Below are 21,628 nucleotides of genomic sequence, written 5' to 3'. Positions count from 1 at the left end.
GTATTTGTTTAGACATGTTTGATGATTTTCAGTCACAATACAGCACTGAGTTGAAATTTACAATTTCAAACTACTATCCAGCTAAAATGCTATACATTTTGTTTGATTGTAATGCATGTAATATATAATGAGTTATGCATCACAATTATATAAAAAATGTGTTGCCTCCTGATGAGACCATATCACTTGGGCATTTTATTGGTCAATTACAATCACATGGGGTACATACATACATGTATAATACACAAAACTGTATTTTCATAAGCAACCTATCAGCACTGTGATGAGATATTTCCCCTTTATAAAAATGTCCATATCTAAATTTAAATAATTTCATAGCTTGCTTCTACAGTCTATTTGTCTTTGGTCACAAGAAACATTTTTTTCTAGGAATAACTTAAAGGGGAAGGATACCCAGTAATTCTGTGTTCATCAATACAAATCTATGAAATACTTGTGTGAAATCCATCTTTGTTATTCACTTTCACTTAGAGATAGCATGATGGAGCCTTTTTAATATCCTTTGGTAATATGTGGAAGTGAGGTAAGAGTCTAGCAAATAAAAGGTTTGTTATACACACTACACTGACGCTTATTGGTCTTCCAAGCAAGGCTATTGTACCGCTGGGCTCTTACCTCACTTCCACCTTATTACCCAAGGTTTTTAAAGGCTTCATTGCACTATCGCTAAGTGAACGCATAGACCCTCGAGGGTCTATGTGAAAGTGAATAAAGCAATGCAGATTTCACACCAGTTTTCATAGATGTTTTATTGATGAACACCGGATCACTGGGAAATCTTCCTTTTTAAAACCCATCAGAGTAACTTGTATGCCATTATTCTGTTCAATGATCAATATATGTGTACATGTATGGCATTATTCTGTTCAATGATCAATATATGTGTACATGTGTTGAGTCATGATTGCCCTCAATAAGTTTCTTACAGGGAAAAGTTGCCCACTTTTGAAATTTTTTTTCATCATTTTAGTTTCTTGTTGATAGATTTTTTATGTTGTTCTGCTCACTGAAATATGTTCAATTATCAGTTGTTCGAATTTAACTTGCAACCTGTACATGCCCATAACACATGAATACTGCTACAGTACAATTTTCAATACCAGTATATACCAAAATTAAATGATGTAAGTATGTCCATGTACTAAGGTGTAAGTTGACATCTGTAAACCGGATGTTGAGCCATTTCAGTGAGCAGAACAATATAAGTAATCTTTCTTACGAAACTAAAATAACTTAAATAATGTACCATTGCACAACTTAGTCCCTTTAGGTAAAATGCACCTCGAAAGTGAAAGACTTAAACTTTTGCTCAAACTTTCCTCAGTGAAACTTTCAACCATTCTCTTACCAAAGCAAATAATAAAAATCAGGGGTCACAGTGCAAATTGGTACCAGAGAGACAAATAACTTGCAATTTCTTGATACACGAAATTCAAAATGGCCGCCATCCCTGTGTTAACTCTATGGGAAAAATATAATTTTTGATTTTCTAAAAACCAAGAAGGTGGAAACTTTTCTTTCGACAAGAGCTTCACAATGAGCACCCACAAGTGGTAGGTCATAAGAAAATGATAAAATTTGAAGGCCCCAATTTCTGTTCCCGAGGTGCATTATACCTTTAATAATCAACTACAATATAATTAACATGAAACTTAATACTCAAATTAATACCATTCAAGCTTGTCAGAAATTTCATACCGATGATTTTAATTACTTTCAGTGTTCACTGGTCGTGCTGTGATGGGGGGGGAAGCAACAGAGGATTTATCAACCTACATTTCAAAGACAACAAAACAGCTCGAGAAAGTCACTTCACAACTAGAAACCCTATGACAGGTGGAAGGATGGTATTTATAATGGATCCAAAGGTAACCTACTGCAATTCCAAGATGTCACTTGATTTCACAAGAAATTTATACCACTAAATAAATGAAAACAAATTGTCAATAAAAGTTAAGAATTTACAAACTTGAAAATATTAAGCAAAACTCACCTTCACTCGCTAAAATATGACAAACACATTTTTCACACTTGTGGTCAACTTGGTATTAATAATGTTTCTAAAAATTACACAATGTATAGAAAATGATCATGGTTTATAATATAATAGAAACAAAAATATATGTTCTCCCTATCCTAAGAGTATTCCTTACCAATCACTTTTCTAGTTGAATAAATACTTTAAAAGTGTTATCTAAAAGAAAACTATGGTGACATATTTATTTATCATTTTATGGAGAAGACTCTTTGAAATTCAACAAGTATCAATACGAAAATGACAATAGGTACATTTGCGCAGTTCTGCATAAAAAATAAAGAAACTTAATGGTCCAATTCACCCTCAGGTAGTGTAGTTTGCTTAAAAGGGACACGAGCTTTGATGATGTTTATGATTTCTTCAGTATCTTTGCAATGCATATCATTAGTTGTTATGGTTGACAAATAAAAAAATTATTCTGAACTAAAATTCAGCTTGCAACAAAATTAATAGTAATGCTTATGTATACAAACTGTAGTTGATACACACAAAACCAAAATATTGAAAAAATCAACACAGTTTACAGCTACTATCCTTCTGCATACACTGTACCAGTCGTTAGTTGTCTACTAAAATTCTAAACGTTTCTGCAGTTTCATGTGTGATAACTAAAAATAAGTCCAAATAACAGGCCTGATGGTTGAATTTCAATAACAATCAATTTTCATTCGTCATCTTCCTCACCACCACTGATTCTTCATAATTGCAGCACAATATCAAGAAGATAAGAAACAGCCTGGAGAAGAGTACAGACAAGGGACCAAGTACTTTACAAATTGATGGTAGACAGATTTTGTGGAAACACTGGTTCAGTGCATACACTATGGATCAATCTTCAAATTCACTAGTGATACATGAAAGGTTGACGGAAGAACACTTTCACCTATCTGCACAGTTAAAGATGACAAATCATTTGGCAGAGGATGTGCTTGACCGCAAAATGCTCTTCACAATGAAGGTACGCTTTTATAATTTTTGTATGCAAAAAGGTTTTGATTCATTCACTCTTTACAAAAATGGAAACATGAGTGTTGAGTGACTAGTGGTGCTGAGAAACATCAAAACTACCACATACATTTTCAGTAATGAAGAGTTTGCCATAACATTTCTGAACACAATTGTATCAAATTGATTTAAACAGTTTGCCTTCCTTTGAACTGTCTTCCAGTTAATTGTGTTTCTTTCAAATGCCAATTTTCAGATTTTACACCACACACAGCCAATTTCACCTTGTGGCAGGCCATGATACATGTGGCATCTTAATGCAGGTTAGCGCCAGCCAAGACGGCACTTGGTTGTAACATGGGCTGCTCTACAGATCTGTATCCAGTGCTGTTGACACAGTTTTCTGACTGGGTGTGAAACTTTTGCCTGTCTCAGTACCTGTGTGTACAGGACTTTGTGTGGTGCTGTGAACAGAGCTGTGACACTGACAAGGTTTGAATTATTCTAGTGTAAACATCAATCATTTTTTACACTCCTTAGGACCTATTATCAAAACTATAAAATTTGTCTGAAATAATAAAATCCTAGAAATCATTTGAGTTTTCAGGCCCTTTGTAGACCCAGCACTGGATACTTTTCTGTTCACACACCCATGTTCCACATCTATATATTGACAACACTGGAAATGTCAGGCTTGATTCAGATCCTGTAACAGCGGTCATTTCTGAGGGCCTGTTACAGGCAATGATAGACCAAGTGATGGGAATGCAATGTTCTCCCCAGGATTTTCTGGCAGACTGATGGTTAATTTGCATATAGATATATATGTAATTGTTATTTTAATAAGTTTCTATGGCTTGCAACAAACTACAGAGCGGTGGCCATCACTCTGTAACTTGCTGTGAGGAGAACACTCTGGCATTTCCTGAATCTGCTTGTGGTTTTCAGTGTGATGTATGGGCTTACCTGTAAAATGTCCAATGTGTCACTGTTACTCGCTTCTTCTTCTTTCCATTGCAGGCATATAAGAGACATCTGAACAAAAGAAATGGTCAAGAGGTTAGCTTTCTGGATGCTTCTATTGATGTGTTAATGCATACAAGCAAACTGGTACACTTGTTCAATGATGTAAAAAATCCCATCAGAGACATGTCTGACATAAGGCTCCAAGATTGCACAAACTTTTTGACTTTCCTTGACAACTGGTATGCCTCAGCAGAACCAAAACATTTCATCTCACGCAAACTTTATTTTGACATGCAATCACTGCTCTTGGGATTTACAAAGATGTGTGAATACAAACTCCAGCAATTTCCAGGGTCATCTATCATGCCTGGCATAGTTAACCAAGATGTTGTGGAGAATGTGTTCTGTCAAGCTCGGTCTTACAATGGTCAAAACACCAATCCCACGTATGATAAATACTGCAAATCAATGAATAGCATCCTTATTGGCCAAAAAGTAATCAGCAAGAAAGGAAATGCGAGCTTGACATTTTTGAAATGAATGTCAAAAAGTCCTTCAGTATAGTCAGGCTGATTAAGGATGTTGAAGTGGTAAAGCTGAAACTATTGATATTACTTTTGACCCTTTTCCTGCCAGACAGTACTCACTTCCCCATCAGCCAAGTCAGTAAAAAGTGGTATTGAGCCAAAACATGACGTATTTTCACCCACTTGGCTTGGCCATTTATAGCATCTTTAGTCCAAAAATATCAAGTTTACAGTATTTATGTTTTCAACAGCTTTCAAATGTACAGTATTATGTAAAAATACACCATATGGAATATGTTGTGTTTCATTAATTTTAACCATCTTGACCTGATGGTAAAATATTGACTTGGCAGGAAAAGGGTTAATTACTGACTTTTGCATTCTCCTTTGTAACTTTAATCAAAATTTTGTCATAAAATATGAAGTCAACATAGAACTTTCTGTAAACAAGGTTTGGATGAAACACAAAAGTTGCTTGTTATTTTTTCCACTCATATTTTACTTACATGGCATTTTCAAAAAATAAAAGAAAATAAACATATTAGAAGCATATTTCTGACCTCTGATTTTCTGTTTTCTGCAAGACTGTAGCACATTGGTTCATGTCTCTCTGTGCGAATTCTGTGAACATTTGTACCACGTAATCCATGAAGGACTCTTATACCTGTGTGTCAATAAATTTTGGAAATCGGTGCCGTAAGTTCAGTCAATGGAACCTATCTCACTTCTTCTGAACAATTTTTTTGGAACAGCTTGCAAATTTGTCCTTAAGCAGTTGAACATGTGGTATGAAAAAATGGGAACTTGATGACGTCATCTTGCTGAAAGACAGCATTGGGTCTTAATCTGTATACATGCAGAGTTTATCAATAAAATCTTTGAAAATTTGCTGAAAAAGGCACCCTAAAAATGTACACAACATTGGTTGCAGCCAGGCCTCATGCCTACAGACCTGGAGTTGATTGTCTTTGCTACCTGCCTCTTGGAAGGGCTATGTATGTCACTTAAGGTAGTATGCACCTCAAATGAAAGACTTAAACTTTTGCTCAAAATTTTCTCAAGGAATCTTCCAATCATTGTCTTTCAAAATCAAGAATAAAAATAGGGGATCACCGTGCAAATTTTGGTACTAGAGAAACAAATTACCCAAGATTTACCGATATTAGAAATTCAAAATGGCCGCCATCAATGTGTTAACTCTATGGAGAAAAATAAAACTTTTCGAATTTCGAAAAATTAAGCCGATGAAAAGTTTTCTTTCACCAAGAGCTTTAAAATGAACCCCTTCATGTGGTATATCAGAAGAGAATTATAAAAGTTTGAGAGTCTGAATGTCTGTCCCCGAGGTGAGATCTACCTTAAATCACTGATGTTATCTACTTTCCAAGTCAGGAATTGGTGTTTCCAATAATTTTAATCCTTTGGAAAGAGAAAAATTCTATTTCTTCACAGCGCTCATACATCCTTTCTGTGATAATTAAAATCACACTTAAAACAAATTTCACAGATTGTTAAAAAAAAGCTATTTGCATAATTTATGAAGAATATTACTGAAAACAACTTGTTTACGTGCTGACATACAATTACTGCCTTTCAGGATGTACGAGTGTTATGTGCATGTGGAGTTTGCCTCTTCCCATAGGATGACATTGATAATTGCTGTGAAAGCTACTTGAACTATTATCATTTTCATGAAAATTTGCACAAAGCTTAGTCACAAGAAATTTATGTCATTGAGTGATAAAATTATATTGTCACTGCACTAAATTTTGAGACAAATGGCATTAAATGATTTAGTCCACAGAGAAAGATTGGTGAAAAAATGTTTTTTTTTTCATTTTTCTTAACCCTTTTCCTGCCAGACAGTAATAACTGTATCACTTCCCCATTAGCCAAGTCAGTAAAAAGCGGTATTGAGCCAAAACATGACGTATTTCCACCCACTTGGCTTGGCATGTTATAGCATCTTTTGTCCAAAAAAAATCAACTTTGCAGTATTATGTTTTCAACAGCCTTCAAATGTACAGTATTATGTTAAAATACATCATGTGGAATACGTTGTGTTTCATTAATTTTAACCATCTTGACCTGGTGATGAAATATGGACTTGGCAGGAAAAGGGTTAAAATCCACGATCTCGTCTCTCAGAAACTAGCACTTTGACCCCCATTATTTATACACATTTGGACAATACTTACACAAGAATCCAAAAACTAGAATCTGTGAAATTGCAGGACCAATCTGTCACTTCTCTCTTCAGCTGGCACAATTTCATATCTTTGCAAAACCCAGGGATTGTCTATGTGATCTGCAATCATAATTTTCTCTTTCACCATCATTGTCATTTCTCTCTTAAGACATTTTTTGGGCAAATCCATATTATAGGCTTCTGCAAGAAGTAGCAAGTCATCTTTCTTGTATTGCGTGGATGACAGTATATCAGGGTGGAGGGACAGCATTGCACTGAGTTGGTGGTGTGAGTTCATAAGTCTTTTTGACTTGTCCTGTCTGATTTGAGCTTAAGTAACTTTTGCAGCTGCCTTCCTTTTCTTCTCATTCTTTGATGCAATTTTCTTTCTATGTGCTTGGGTCTTTTTCAGTTGTGAATCTCTCCGGTAGTCTTTTAAAAACTGCCCAGCACACACATTTACGTATCGTGATACAACTCTTGCATAGAGTGTTTTTATTGTCTCAGAATTGACAGTGTTGTCTTGATTGCTTGAATACAGCTCCTGGAATGTTGCGTATAGTTCACTATTGTCAGAGAGTTTTCTTTTGGTATTTTCAATCAGCAATTCAGACTGTTGATCTAACTTCTTGGTGGTCAACAGCACCAGTCTTGCCTGTTCAAGTTTAAGGAAAAAAAGGTACACTTTATCCTTGACATGAATAAGTCCATGTTTGGTGTATTGCCTGCTATCAGTTACTGTCAGTGTATCTGGGAATACTGTATCTCGATGTAGAATGGACTCTGGCACAGTCAGGCTATCCAGGGCTTGTGCACACTGGTACTCCTCTTTTATTCTAGCACGGACTTTCTTGTCAGCTGACGATAGGTACGTTTTCACGTATTTTCTGCTACCTTCCAGCTCTTTTTTGATAGTCCAGCCTGCAACGTATCGAATTTTCCCTTTGCCATCACTTCCCATCTCATCAACATCAATGATCTCACGCATACATGTATCTTCTTCACTTGATGTGTTAACACTAGCGGCCAAGATCTTCATTTGAGTGTCATGTATATTCCAGACAACACTGGTCAGAAATGTGAAATGCTGAACTTTCATCTGGCTGATATGTAATTTAAAGAGACAGGCACCTTCTTCTCTAAGGCTAGGTGCATTTGCTAATGCATGAAGATTACCTGCCATGCTTGTGAACTCAGTTCGCTTCACTTTGGTAATATGGCTCTGTTCGATTGTCTTTTTGGTGGCGCTGTATATTTTCAACCACTGTATACTGAGGAATAACCTCAAAATTTCTGGTTCCTTCATCAGTTGGTCTATAAGCGCATTTATCTGCCATGACAGCGAACATTCTACATTTGCCAATGGAGAGGTGTCAACAATCTCGCTTAGAAATGACGTAACACAAAAGTCATCTGGTAAATTTTCTAGTTCACTACCACTCTTGTCCATTCTGCCATATACATCTGTGAGATCAACCATTTCTTCATCACTGTCATCCTTTTCAAACATAGACTGTATGAATGTTTCTTCTCTTGATGAATCTTCAATCGGCTTTACTCTTTCTTCAAAAGTCTGTGGTATTTTACAACATATGTCCTTGCAACAAGTCAGCCCTTCATGTACTTCTTCGGTACTAGTCGTAAGGGAGTTGTAGAATGTCAAAACTTGCTTGCTGACTGGTAGCATCCTCTCTGCATGAAAGCCACTCAACTGTATTGTTTCTGTAGACTTTCCCCTTGAAAGAGCGACATAAAGCTGACCACAGACAAATTCAGTGCCAGCATGAATGACAACATTTTGTAGAGTCTGCCCTTGCGATTTATGTGAGGTAATAGCCCAACATAGTTTAAGTGGGTACTGGCAACGTCTGGCAATTTCTCTTCCGTGGTCATCTTTGTAAGTCCATGTCCTCTGAGGTATAGCACAATGAATGTACTTGTCATGGAATGTAACCACAGGATTTCCGCTGACGTCAACACAGTTGTAAGTGCCAATACAACCATTGTGTAGTTCTTTTGAAAGGTTGTAGAGTAGCATAACAGGTGCTCCTTCTTTAATGATTAAAGTCTTTGGTGCAAGGCATCTCCTCTCAATTTCACGTAACTCACCTTGGTCAATAGAATGAAACACACTACATTGGCCTGGGAGACGATCAAGGCAACACATGTTATGGTAATCTACATCAAGGTTGTTAAAGTAAATATGTGTAGCGCTGTCCTGATTTGTTAGTGGACGTTTTAGTGTGTTGAGGAAATCGATGGTTGCGGCATCATATTGTCCAATTCTCACTAAATTCAAGGCATTCAGAAGATGAGTTTGACTATGCTGCCTGTAGATAGTTGTCAGGAGCACATGATGTTTAAAAGTAAACTTCCAAAATGGTGATATGAATGCGTACTCTCCAGGATCAACAAAGCCAGGTACTGGGGGAAGCTGATAAAAATCCCCAACTGCTACAACTTGAATACCACCGAATGGTTTATCGTTATCTCTGCAACGCTGTGCTATGAGTGTTATTAAATTAAAAAGTCTAGCACTTAGCATTGATACCTCATCCAAGATGATAACATCAACTTGATTCAGTTTTTTTGAAATATATTCCTTTGTGCTATTGACAATTGCAGTGATAGGTTGTTCAGCTAAACCAACACCGAAGTAGCTGTGCACTGTTTCAGATTTCCTTGGCAAATCATCATAAATACTGCATGCAGCACCAGTCGGGCACACAATCTGGACACTTTTCTCAGTTGTACTGGTTAGGTTCTGGTAAATTCTCTTTACAACGTAGCTTTTCCCACTTCCCGCCGGTCCAGTGATAAATACATTATGCCCACACCTCGCAAGATCTACAGCTCTCTGTTGATCATCTGACAAACTGTTGAAAGAAATCAAGAAAGGTAAGTGTATTCATGCAAACAAGGAAAAAACTATGAGTACTGTGCAAGTTACATTTGGATAATGAAAACAAGATAGGCAAAAATGTAGTCATCAGATGTTTTTTACAACAGTATTCACAATCAATACATGGTTGATTAATCATTTTGAGAGATAATACATAATTACTCACAGTCAATTTCCTGGTCTCCATCACAATTTACATATTTACCATATGTATCAGTTTACATACTTGTATTTATACAATTTTCTCCTCAGAGCAATTATAGAGTGGTGGCTCCCACTCTTTAAAGCCCCATGGCTGTATCTTTTCTACACTTTGTTTACCAACATATATCATCCAATTTTCAAAGATATGTTTGGCATTTCCTGTCATTAAGCCATAATGTAAGTTGAATGTTCTCAACCTATATTTGAAAACTTCCTGTCGTCACACTTTGGGAAGAACTTGTTACTTTTGATTTGAAATCATGTTATTAAAATATTTAGAAAAAGATAAAATGAGTGTGTATTTAAATTTTGGCAAACAATAAAAATGCATGACCATAATTTTTATTTATTGTCATGCAAGTTAGCCACCAGTCTACCATGAAATCATAGGGAGAACACTGTTACATCAAATAAGAACTTAATTCATGTAAAAATAAAGTTAACCGTATCATAACCATGAAACTTCTAAATACACATGCAACATGCTGAGGTAATTAACAGCATGAACGAATTCATGGTCTGACTTGCATTTACAAATCATGTAAAGTTTACAAGTTTTTCCAACATCTGGGAGAAATTACTTTTTCTTTGTCTTGAAGCGGGGCAAAGAGGTCAAAAGGTAAATACAAAATTTACCTGTTGACTCTACTCAAAGACAACAGAGATTGGGTAATCTATTAAAATAGTAAAAAATAAACTGGACTATCAACATTTTAACAATACTGATAACTAAACGTTACTTGATAAAGAAACGTATGTATATATCCAGGGCTCAAAATTAACTTTTTTCCTCGATAATCCACTTGGGCTACCATTTTCTAAAGTTTGTAGCACAGTGACAATGGTTGGTAGCCCATGTATATTTTAGTTCAGGGATACATTCTTTCGTGAAATACACAAGAAAAGGCTATTTTTCAAGATTCTGCCCATGAAGTTAATTTTCTAGTCATTTGACGTGAATATTGCACATCCTTAATACCCACAGAAACAGGTACAATGGACGATAGTGATACTCAAAAGTTTGCTGACCGATTGACAACCCTTTCACACTCAGAGTTGTATACAAATCTTGATAGTCATCATGACAATGACACAACCTTCTCAGCACTGAGACATACTGTAGCAGTGCTAAAAATAGACCATGGGCTTTCTGTAGGGAGGAGGCATAATTTTCGTGCAATTGTGATTGATACATTATGATCAAAAACAGGTCCCTGTCAAAATGCAATGAAATAAAATGCATTGCATTGGCCATCATTTCCTGTGCCTGTCATTCAAGTACGTCAAAGTTCAGATATTGAAACTGTTGCAAAGTTCATCCGCATGGTCGTGTTTGTAATTTGCATAACAAAGTCATACTCTGGCCTTTCTGTGTCCATCTGGGTTTGACTGCATTTAGCTCTTCCAAAAATGATGGACAGGACATTGCATGCCAAGTATGAACTGAATTTCAGGTCCCAGGCTTTGGCAGTCCTTGTTGGCTACCATTTCATGGATTTTGGTAGTCCTGGAGAAAAGTTGGTAGTCTGTGGATGCGGGACTAATGCTAATTTCAAGCCCTGATATCAGTTACACAACGAAAACACAAAATCAAAATACCGCCAATGATAGGGTGTTGCTCACATTTGATTGGAATTGGTACATACTGGTATTGGTACCAGAGATCAACAATGAATGTTGTTTCAATCTGTTCAGTACAGCCAAATTCTACGCTGATGTTATGACAAAGATTTCTACACAGTACAACCAGAAAAACAAGAATGACAAAAGCAAACAAGGTGTGCAACTGAGGTACTGGAGGTCAACTTTAGAAACTCAGGTACTACTTTAGAAATATGCATATCAATTTTTATAGCAATGGGACAAGAAGGTCCGACATACATTAACAAATGTCAATAAAAATAAGCCAAAGAAGGCTTGGAAAAAAGAAAAGTTGGGAGAGCGTGGAACATATTGTAAAAAAGATCAGATAAAAAAAGATAATGCTACCTCATCAATCTTCTAACCCCCCCCCCCCCCCCCCTTTGGATATCAAACTTTCAACCCCTTGGTATTGACTGTATTTTACATGTTAGATACAGATATTGAAATGTCTTCCACTGTGGGGTGTGGTTATAACATCTGGATGGATCCAAATTTCTTATCAGTTGTGTGTCTGACATTGAAAAGTTCTAAAAATTGGTACGCAATGAAAAAATTAACCTCAGATTTTGTTTTCTGGATCAAATTTCACTAAAAACTGATACAAAATATGACAAAATGATGTTCACAGCCTCAACCACTGTCGTAAAACATATCCCGGGTAAGTATAGGTCATTGAAGGTCAGAGACTGATAAATTTACCAAAATTACACAAATATTTTGGTTTCCTAACACTTCGAGCAGAAGCTTTACCTAACGAATGACATCCTTCGGGACTTTTATACCAAATTACAAAGCTATCAGACAAGTACTTTTTGAGACCAAGTTTTCTTTACCAAAAAATGACAAAATTGTCTTTAATATATGTTTTCCTGACTGAAAATGACAATATTGTCTAAAAAGTACAAATTTGCATATTTCACGACAATTTACACATTTTTAACTATGTCATCCCTGGGCATCTGTACACCAAATATTAAAGTTGTCTGTCCAGCAGTTTTAAAGGAAAACGATTTTTTTTACTTTTTGACCCTTAAATGTCAAAAATTGCCCCAAAATAGTAATTTTGCCAATTTTTCGTAATGTAAACAAATTAGATGGGTAACACCCTTGCAAATATCATACCCGAATTAGAGCACAATTTGGTTGGTTTCAGAGAAGAAGAATTTTTACATAAATTGAGAAAAATAACAAAAGAATTCAGCAAATAATTCAAAATTCAAGACATCTTCACGATACTTATTAAACTGTATAAGGTTCACCTAAGGTACTTGCACATTAATTTTAAAAGAAATCATAACATTTTGACCATTTTCACACTTCTTAAGCTCATTTACATAATTTTGGCAATGTAACTTTAATTTGAACAATATCCCATCTGTAGCCAAGGATGCATCCGCACACCAAATACCAAGCTAAAGGTGCAGCGGTTTGCGACTTTTTGGTGTTGACGGACATTCTATACTGTACATGCATACATATACATACATACATACCATACATACATACATACATACATACATACATATATACATACATACAGATGCCACCGACTCTAACCTATATGATAACCTTACATTGGTATACCAAATGTGAGTTTAAAAACTTAAAATATTCTAAACTATACATGCAGCATGCTATTACCCCCTTGCAATTTCCCTGTTCTCAAATAAAGAAATACAATGGTTCAGCAATCCACATACCTAATCCTTGTCGTGCTCTACTACTGAAAACAAATGTTACCTTTCTCATGCAGACCCACACACATTAAATTACAATAAAAAGAAAATACATCAAATCACCGGTTATTTGCAATAGCTACAAGCCATAAAATGAAAACAAATTCACAACAAAGTAATTGCAATAAGTGTAAAGCCCTGCCCTAAACATAAAAGTGTTGAGAGTATTCTTTTATTGACATCCCTTTCAGGTAACCCCCCTCTTACACACATATATACGGTACCTGAGGATTTTTTTTCATGATCAAGCATCAATAATGAAGTATGACCATAGTTATACCGCATTCATGGTTTATTTGTGGCATTTTTTTGCAGAAATACACCTTTGATCAATGGGGCATTGGATCCGTGTTTTATACTAAAAATTAAGTTTGTATCAAAGTTGCTGTGGATTGAATCATACCACTCCTTCGATTTCTGGTTCCCCAGTTCCAAAAATAAACAGTCCAGGAAGTGGTATGGTTACGATCGGAAGCAGTAACTGTTCAGCACCGCTCTGAAAACTTCCATTAAGTGACGTCATACTTTCCTATCGCAGGCTCTCAAATCAATGATCGCAAAACGTTCACTACGACTTCGTGCCCCGTATCCACCCCACCCCTTCCCCGCGTGTTATACAACATGGAAATGTTTAATAACAGAAAGTCCTGCGCCATGTACGATGCCGTGTGTTCCATTTCTGTCCAACACAGGGGGAGGTTGAACGCATATACGCAGTGCATCCAAACGCGTTTATGGACTTGTAGCCCACAAATGACTTTGACGCAGTGGGAACGGAACACACGGTAGCTCTGCATGGCTGGGCTGTGTGTTACCGGCGTTATACGTGCAACGCCGGTAACATACAGACTAGCTGCAGTACAGTAGCTCGAGGTTTTGCCTGGGTATTTGGGTCGGACGGCAAATCAGTTTTGCCCCAAATGCCCAGGCAAAACCACGAGCTACTGTACTGCAGCTACACACAGACGTGCCATATCCATGCAGAGCTAACCACACGGTATCGTACGCGGGGCAAGACAGTACGTCACATGTGTACTCGTCCTCGAAAAAACGCAAATTCAACGATGTTTACACATAATTGACTACAAATCCATTACCATCTTATTCATACACATGGCAGAAATACTTACTTTGTTGAGTTCTGTTTTGTATCTTCTTCGCTATCACAACAACTGTGAACCACTTCCTCAGCGGCCAACGCGCCGGAATTTCGCGGCAAAATTCTTTATTAATGACACAATGCGAAAATGTACAGACAAACTTGTCGTACAAGAGTCCACATGTTAGGCCCCAATTGTAGCATGAAATATGTTAGGTAAGAGTATAATATTGGATGTAGAATGGTATTTTCCTTAAATATCGGCAGAAAATGTCGAAACAGTTTGCTGAAATACAGTTCCACACTTTGATTGTGGGGCGAGCCTGGCAAGTGTTTTTATAGATGTTCTACGTCACGTTGGGCCCATTCATTCAGTACAGGCTCTGCTATTGGTTCGAATTGAAATGCGCCCACGTGACTTACACAACCGCCGGGCCTTTTAAATCTGGAATATAAGAGACGACAAGATGCGCTGAAAAACCTGCCGATTTGTCGACTTTTCATCGGTAAAAGGTAAAAATGTTTGAGTATGATTGAGAAGGACTAATGTGCTTTGACCCTACGTCGAATTTTACCACTCTCGATGCTTGCTAGGTGCATTTTTGGCGATGGAAAAGAAAGTGTGTGGCAATGAAGTGACATCCCTTGGGTAAAGTTAGGCTGTATTGAATTTTGCAGCGCATGTGTATATAGTATACTATAAAGGCTGTATTGAATTTTGCAGTGCATGTGTATAGTTTGGCTGTATTGAATTTGCAACCCATACTTTGTTCTTTTCTACAAATACTATCATCAACAACAATAACAACAACAATAACAACTTTACTGAGTCAAAATATATTTTTATTTTCTTCATTTTTAATGTTTAATCATCATCATCATCACCATCTGATCATCATCATCGGAGACTGAATTCCCTATGGTTTAAAGCCACGGATTGGTTAGAGCCCGATTCGATTTGCGTCACGGTTGAGTCAAAATCACTCTAAGGATTCAATAACAAAATATTTGAAAAAAGTATTTCGACCGTTGTGCCATAACAAATACGATCATATTTTAGGTGTAATTATACATGACAGCAGAAATTCTGAGGAGTTCAAGAGAATCTCGACAGAAAAGAAAGACACAGGAGAGTGTTGTGCGGTTCTCATACGTGTTGTGAAAATAAGTGACGCCGTCGGATACAGTACTACATGTATATCTCTGCCTTGATTAAGAAAAACAGGGACAACCTAGTATTAAACAAAACACATACTTTGAACTCTCCTGACAGACGATGCAGAATACATGGCATGTTGAAAATGTTTGCAACGTAACTGGAAGTCTGTTTATCCACATCGTTCACATTTTGCATAACATACATGCGTTGAAGATCGCTGGGTATTTTTGATGATACATAGAAAACAGCACGGCTTTCCTGAAACCAATTTCGCATCGAGTATCCTTTTTAGGGGGGGATTGACACCAAATTAAGGAGCTACGTTTCTAGTGCGTCAGCATTTGATTGTAGACTCCTTTATAAGGCCAAAACAGAAAATTATGTTTCTGGTTATAGGCCATGTTTTCAAAAGTGATAAGACAACTTACACGATTTTTCCACTTCAAAGACCAAAAGAGAAATTTATTTCTGACCATTGGCATTTTGCAAAAGTGTTGTGGTGTTATTTTTTCTTTTCCTAATCCATTTTTGTTTGAGATTTTTACTGGAATTTCACTTTTCCACTGATTGAAGACTGCTTTGCCTTCGGAGTATTGTAATCAAAATATTATATTGAATATGTTTATTTTGGCCGGCCGCCAAGTTTAGAATACAGTACAAGGTACACCCTGTCAAGGTGTACCTTGATGTAGCTGAAATCTTTGTAGCCCACGGGCCATGCGCCGGCTTTTACTGTCGTGCTGGGTGTAGCCCCGGCTAGCGTTCAGTCCGTGAGCTACAACTATTTAACCTATAACCTTGATGGTATTAGGTGTAAATTAAACGGGGATCGTGACTCTTGTGTCTCATTCAAGTGAAAGTGAAACAGAGCAATGTGAAATCTTCTGGAGTTACAAATAACACCCTGATGACATCATGGAGGTAGCAAGGAGGTGACTTGCAATACTTCCATAAGCTAAGATCACAACAATACAGAAGAGGAAGAAAGTTGAACTCCAGTAAAACAATTGGGGGTTACCGTGGTATTATTAGAGAGATAAGTTACCTAAGATTTCCCAATATTTGAAATTCAAAATGGCCGCCATCCCTGTAACTGTATTGTGAAAAATAAATTTCCTATTTTCGAAATACCAAGACAGTGGTAGATTTTCTTGCACCAAGAGCTTTAAAATGAGCCCCTACAAGTGGTAGATCAGAAGGGAATTGAGAAATTTGAAAATCCGAATATCTGTCCCCAAGGCGCGATTTACTTTATAAAGCCCCAATAGCTGCGAATTTTATGCATTATTTTCATAATTTTTTTCAAACCAAAGTTTGTTTGTATTAATGTGCTAACTGTGGGACATGCATAGAAGTATCACTGATCGCTAATTTACACCATGCCTACGGGTTTTAACAGATTAATAAATGAGTGCCACACATAAAATGGCGCGACAAATAAAAGAACGAAAACTGCAGTATTTCCTGCACAGACATGTGCATCTTGATCATAAAGGAAACAAGTATGATGCATTCACTTGAATGCACAACACACGATGGCCATCATTTTGTTGTTGTAATCCTTAACCCTAAAATGATGTTGAAACATTTGAGTTTATATCCAATTTCACCACTTATGACAGTGTATACACTTTTCATTCTTTAATGGGTCTTATTGAAAGAAAACTCTTGAAAAACTCAGGATATTTTGAGATTGGGCTATTACACATTCGCAGCTATTCGGGCTTTAATATGCATGTTTTACAATCGACTGACGTGAAAACCTTGAAAAGACGTGATTGGTGGTACACTGCAACATCATTACAGGTATAAGAATACAGTGTCCTGATATAGTGATCCTACTTATATCTCCATCGATAGCTCTTATCTGATTGAGAGCAGTTTAGACAGCGTTTCTAATTCCAACTGCGGATATACGCCTCTGTGTTCAACCCAGTTTGCGGCATAAATGACGTCAGCTACTATTCTCCATTCTATGTGGTGTAGGTTGTGTCGATACAGTGAGTGAGTTGTGTGACTGCCCTCGCATGGCAATCAAAATACATTCACAAGACATGTGAATTCTTCACTCTTGGAATCCAATTAAAGAGCCAGATTCGATATTGCTTCAGTGAAGTTTAAACTTCGAAATTCATTAACGCTTTCAAATCATCTTGATTGTGGATATATTGTGTGTCCATTAATGCTGACAACACATATCACACCAATGAATTAATAAATCCTCATACACTAACTGTGTGTAAAATTCACCCCACACTCAAACGGTACATATCTATATTATGTGCCTGTTTCTTTCTCTGAGTGTCCTTGCGTGGTAAGTGATGTTTCCGTGATCGACGATGAGTATTCCTAAGGAAATTCAAGTAAGCTTCTCCGGGAATGTATGTAAGGATATGCGATATCATCATGATCACATTCGTCGTCATTGCTTTCTTGTACAGCTGTGCGAGTGGCGTACCTTTGACGCGTGACGTTTTGGTCGCTATATATACGGTGAGACGATCTAGAGTATTTCAGCTTTTAGTAGACTTGTAAAATAAGACTAATTCGGCAGACTGATAAGTACGAACATGCGCACTTAATTCTGCACTACTATGCACAATTTATCAATGTATGTTTTTATGTATGAATTGGGGAAGGTAGCATCTCGTATAGAGTGAGTTGATGTATGCATACCTGTATCTGACAGTCATAGACAAATGTTGTTGTATTTCGAAACTCATTTACCCATATTATCAATATCTGGTAGCTTACACTTCTTAAAGGGACATAAGCTGTAACTTGTGGCAAGTTTTTCAGTAATCTCCTTCTGTATATCAACTGCCGTGTCTGACCCTAATCTGTTTGTCATGCTGAAATTTCGAGTATATTCTTTTTGTCAACACAGCTTGTATGTGTGTAGTGATCATTGTTTATTGTTTACAAATGAATTCTTGTCCGGACTTTAATACAATTTTCAACAATAACAATGAAGATTATACTTATATAGCTTGGTTTATATGCTAAATACGTGGCTTCAAATTACTATTAGGGATTCAATGCAGAAGGTGTAGGGAAACTACCATACAAAAGTTATCCTAAAGTAGCCAAAAGATACGGCTTGTGGAGCTTTAAGAGTTAATTTCTCCTCAACTAAAAATATTTTATAAAGTTTGTTAGAAAATTAACATGCAGACTTAAGAAGAACATGGGGAAACGTGACTACGTCTTGAGCGTCAAAAATATAGGAAAATTTCGATAACAAGTGTCTTTTATTCGAACATACGTCGCCCCAAAAGTGTATTACATTTTAGTCAATTGAATTATATTTGTTGTATTTAAAACCGAAAGGAAATAAAAAAAAGACGTGGCGCAGATATCATACCTGTGCCGAATTCATAATCAAACATCAAGAAAGTGCAGTTCTTTGATAACTACAAGAATTCGGTTATGAAAACAAATATTAAAAGTTGCAGTGCCAACGATTAAGACGTATGTAAATATTGGTATCAAGACTTCTAGATGTTAAGAATTTATAGACAACAAACGATGGCAAGATTCTCAGTAGGACTTTGTGCGGCAAACACAACTATACAGCCAGGATAACTGGTATACTGGGAACGGATGAAATCTCGAACATTCCGTCAATGGTGCTTTGTTTTTTTCATGAACGATTTTACGAAGTCTCATTTAAATAATAAAGGGACAGGGTCCATCGAAATGCGCATGTGCAACCTTTTCGTTTACAAAAATGTATTTCATGCATTATATCTTGAAACATCACGTCAACACTGCTGCAACATTAAAGTTTGGATGTACATAATGACAAATATGTTTGTTAGCGCAGCTCAGACGAACACTGCCACGGCTTTATTATGAGACGATCATGTCTACTGAAATTTATTCAATATATACAGGATGGATACCAATTCCTCTTTACATGGGTTTGATCATTGACTCATCTTGTATACTCTGGATGCGTATAATATGATTTATACCTAAACTTAACGTTGAATTGTTACTAACGACTTGTATGCATCATGCATAGCTGTATAACCAGTTTAGAAAACTGGACAATGGGAGGGCGCTAGGAATATAACCACGGGGGAGGTGAAACCATAGCTTCAATTTCCAAGGGGGAAGCCATGTTGTCGTATTTTGTCACGTGCTCGCTTTTCAACATTGTTGAACAAAAATCTTGAAATATATCTATCGAGATGTATCACCCGTTACAGGTAGACACTTTCATACTAAAAATCGGAATTTGTTCAACTTGAATTTGTTTCGAAAGAAACTGTTTCGACCCACCGTGATATACCACAAGAATATCTATAATTACTATGATTATCTATAATTACAAATCATTCTTCTACTGTCACTTTAAAACTCGGAATGTTCAATTGTTCGTGCATTGTGGTAAACGAACCAAAATCATATCGCTTAGATTATCTGAAGTTCATTCATCTTAGTGATAGCAGAGTGTCAGTCGTAACTCATGGTTTGACCGACGCAAATAACTTTGGAAAGACTGGCGATCTCTCCAGGCCTGGTCCCGTCGCTTTGGGAATTTTCAAACGGGCTTTGCGATGTCTCCACTTCAAATACATGGTCATTTTGCTGAATCGAACTTAATAGAATTTTGCAATCCACGAAATCCTAACTTTGGCCGAATAATATGATGACCAAGAAGAGCCGGAGACATCCTGACCCACTAAGTCAACATGTATAAGTCCAATATTTGACCAGGCACGGCATAGAACCGTCTGGAGAAAAATTAGCCGGCCGTCCATTAGCTAGATATTACCGGCCACTGGACCCTTAGCCGTATATCGCAGGTAAACTAACAGTTTGGGACATCACGAGAGCAATTTCTTTTTGCAGTTTGTGAGCGATTGAGTTATTCGGGTAGGCATAGAGCGGAATCGAGTTGATTTTGGCCAAAATAGTTAGAAAAGGTAGTTTTTCGTGCGCGGTCCAATTCGGGACTGCATCCGCTGGATTTTCCTATGAGAGTCAGCGGGGCTGTGGTGGGCGGCCGTATAACCCCGGGAACACGCAGCCAGGTACGAAGGGCTAGAGAAAAATTCTAGAAAAAAATTACGAGTCTAAGAGTTTCAAGTAGCACTCACTTCCATTTATTTCCTTGTGGGTGTCACAAGATCAACAGTCTGGATATATTCACGGGTAATTTTACGTAAATATGGATAGAATAAATGGGAGAGTGATCTGTCAAAAGTAACGATTTATGTAACATGGAATTGATCCAGTAGAGTGCTGTACGTGCTAGCCCAATATTTTTATGACTGTCCTTTCCATTTGTATGGCGGTGCGGAAAGTAAACAAACACACATGACAGTACTGCAAGGCACAGTTTTGTGTAGTGAATTTTCATTAAAAATAGTACACATACATTTGTTGGAAAGGACCACAACTAGTATCACTCCAACATACCCACCATTGTTATCATTTTGGTGCTCATGGGCAAACTTTGTACAGCTCGTATACAATTGACAGATGAAATTACAGAGAGTCACCTTTGGAACGCATGTGCTCATTTACATCAAATTGATGGTGAACACAGGCATGCGAAAGACTGAGAGCAACATTAAAAAGTAAGGCTACACTGATTCAAATAAAGTTCACTCATTATTTGCTTTATCGATGCTTCGCGGAAAACTTGCATCAAATTCCTTTCACGAAAATGAGTGTCGGACCGTGAGGGCGCAAAGAGCCGTATTCCAATCATATCATGAAGGTCATGATGTTACAGGCTCGTCTCGGGTCGTCTTGGATTTTCACGTTTGCAAGGTGACTTGCTTTTAACAGGCTGTGCTATAGCGAACCTCTTGAGGTAAGTTTGTTGCTTTCAAACATTTTTGAAAAATTTAAATTGTTCATCATATGCCATGTTTGCCCAACTTCACTTTGTTATCCTACTTTAAAGAGGCACTCCCACTTGGTAACATTTTTAAAACACATTTTTTAATGCCAACGGTCGATATTTGACGTAGCGGACTGCGCGCGGTTCGCGAGATACCGATAAAAACATGTCCTTAACAAAGTAAAAGTTTAAATTCCGGTGGCCCACCTAAATTCAGCTCCGAACATCGAACGTTCGGCACTGGGTGCCATTGTCAACTAAGCTATGGTGTACGAGTCTACGCTGACGCTGCTGTACGCTACAGTACTTGCGTCGGTGATCGGTCATGCCCCGGGAGAA

General features: G+C 37.2%; 1 protein-coding gene across 1 annotated transcript; it reads right to left on the bottom strand.

Moving 5' to 3' along the window:
- Nucleotides 1-3,968: 3,968 nt before the first annotated feature.
- On the bottom strand, nt 3,969-21,540 carry LOC139126201 (uncharacterized). The gene is made up of 5 exons (XM_070692247.1): nt 21,497-21,540; nt 14,302-14,394; nt 6,696-9,561; nt 5,058-5,161; nt 3,969-4,039 (listed from the first exon to the last, which is right to left on the bottom strand). The coding sequence occupies exons 1-3, from the start codon at nt 21,538-21,540 to the stop codon at nt 7,017-7,019; spliced, it is 2,682 nt and encodes an 893-aa protein (XP_070548348.1). The 3' UTR covers nt 3,969-4,039; nt 5,058-5,161; nt 6,696-7,016.
- Between the last annotated feature and the right edge of the window lie 88 nt (nt 21,541-21,628).

Source organism: Ptychodera flava (assembly GCF_041260155.1).
Source record: "Ptychodera flava strain L36383 chromosome 3 unlocalized genomic scaffold, AS_Pfla_20210202 Scaffold_27__1_contigs__length_13241970_pilon, whole genome shotgun sequence".
Lineage (NCBI taxonomy): Eukaryota > Metazoa > Hemichordata > Enteropneusta > Ptychoderidae > Ptychodera > Ptychodera flava.
This window is presented reverse-complemented; position numbering and strand designations above follow the sequence as displayed.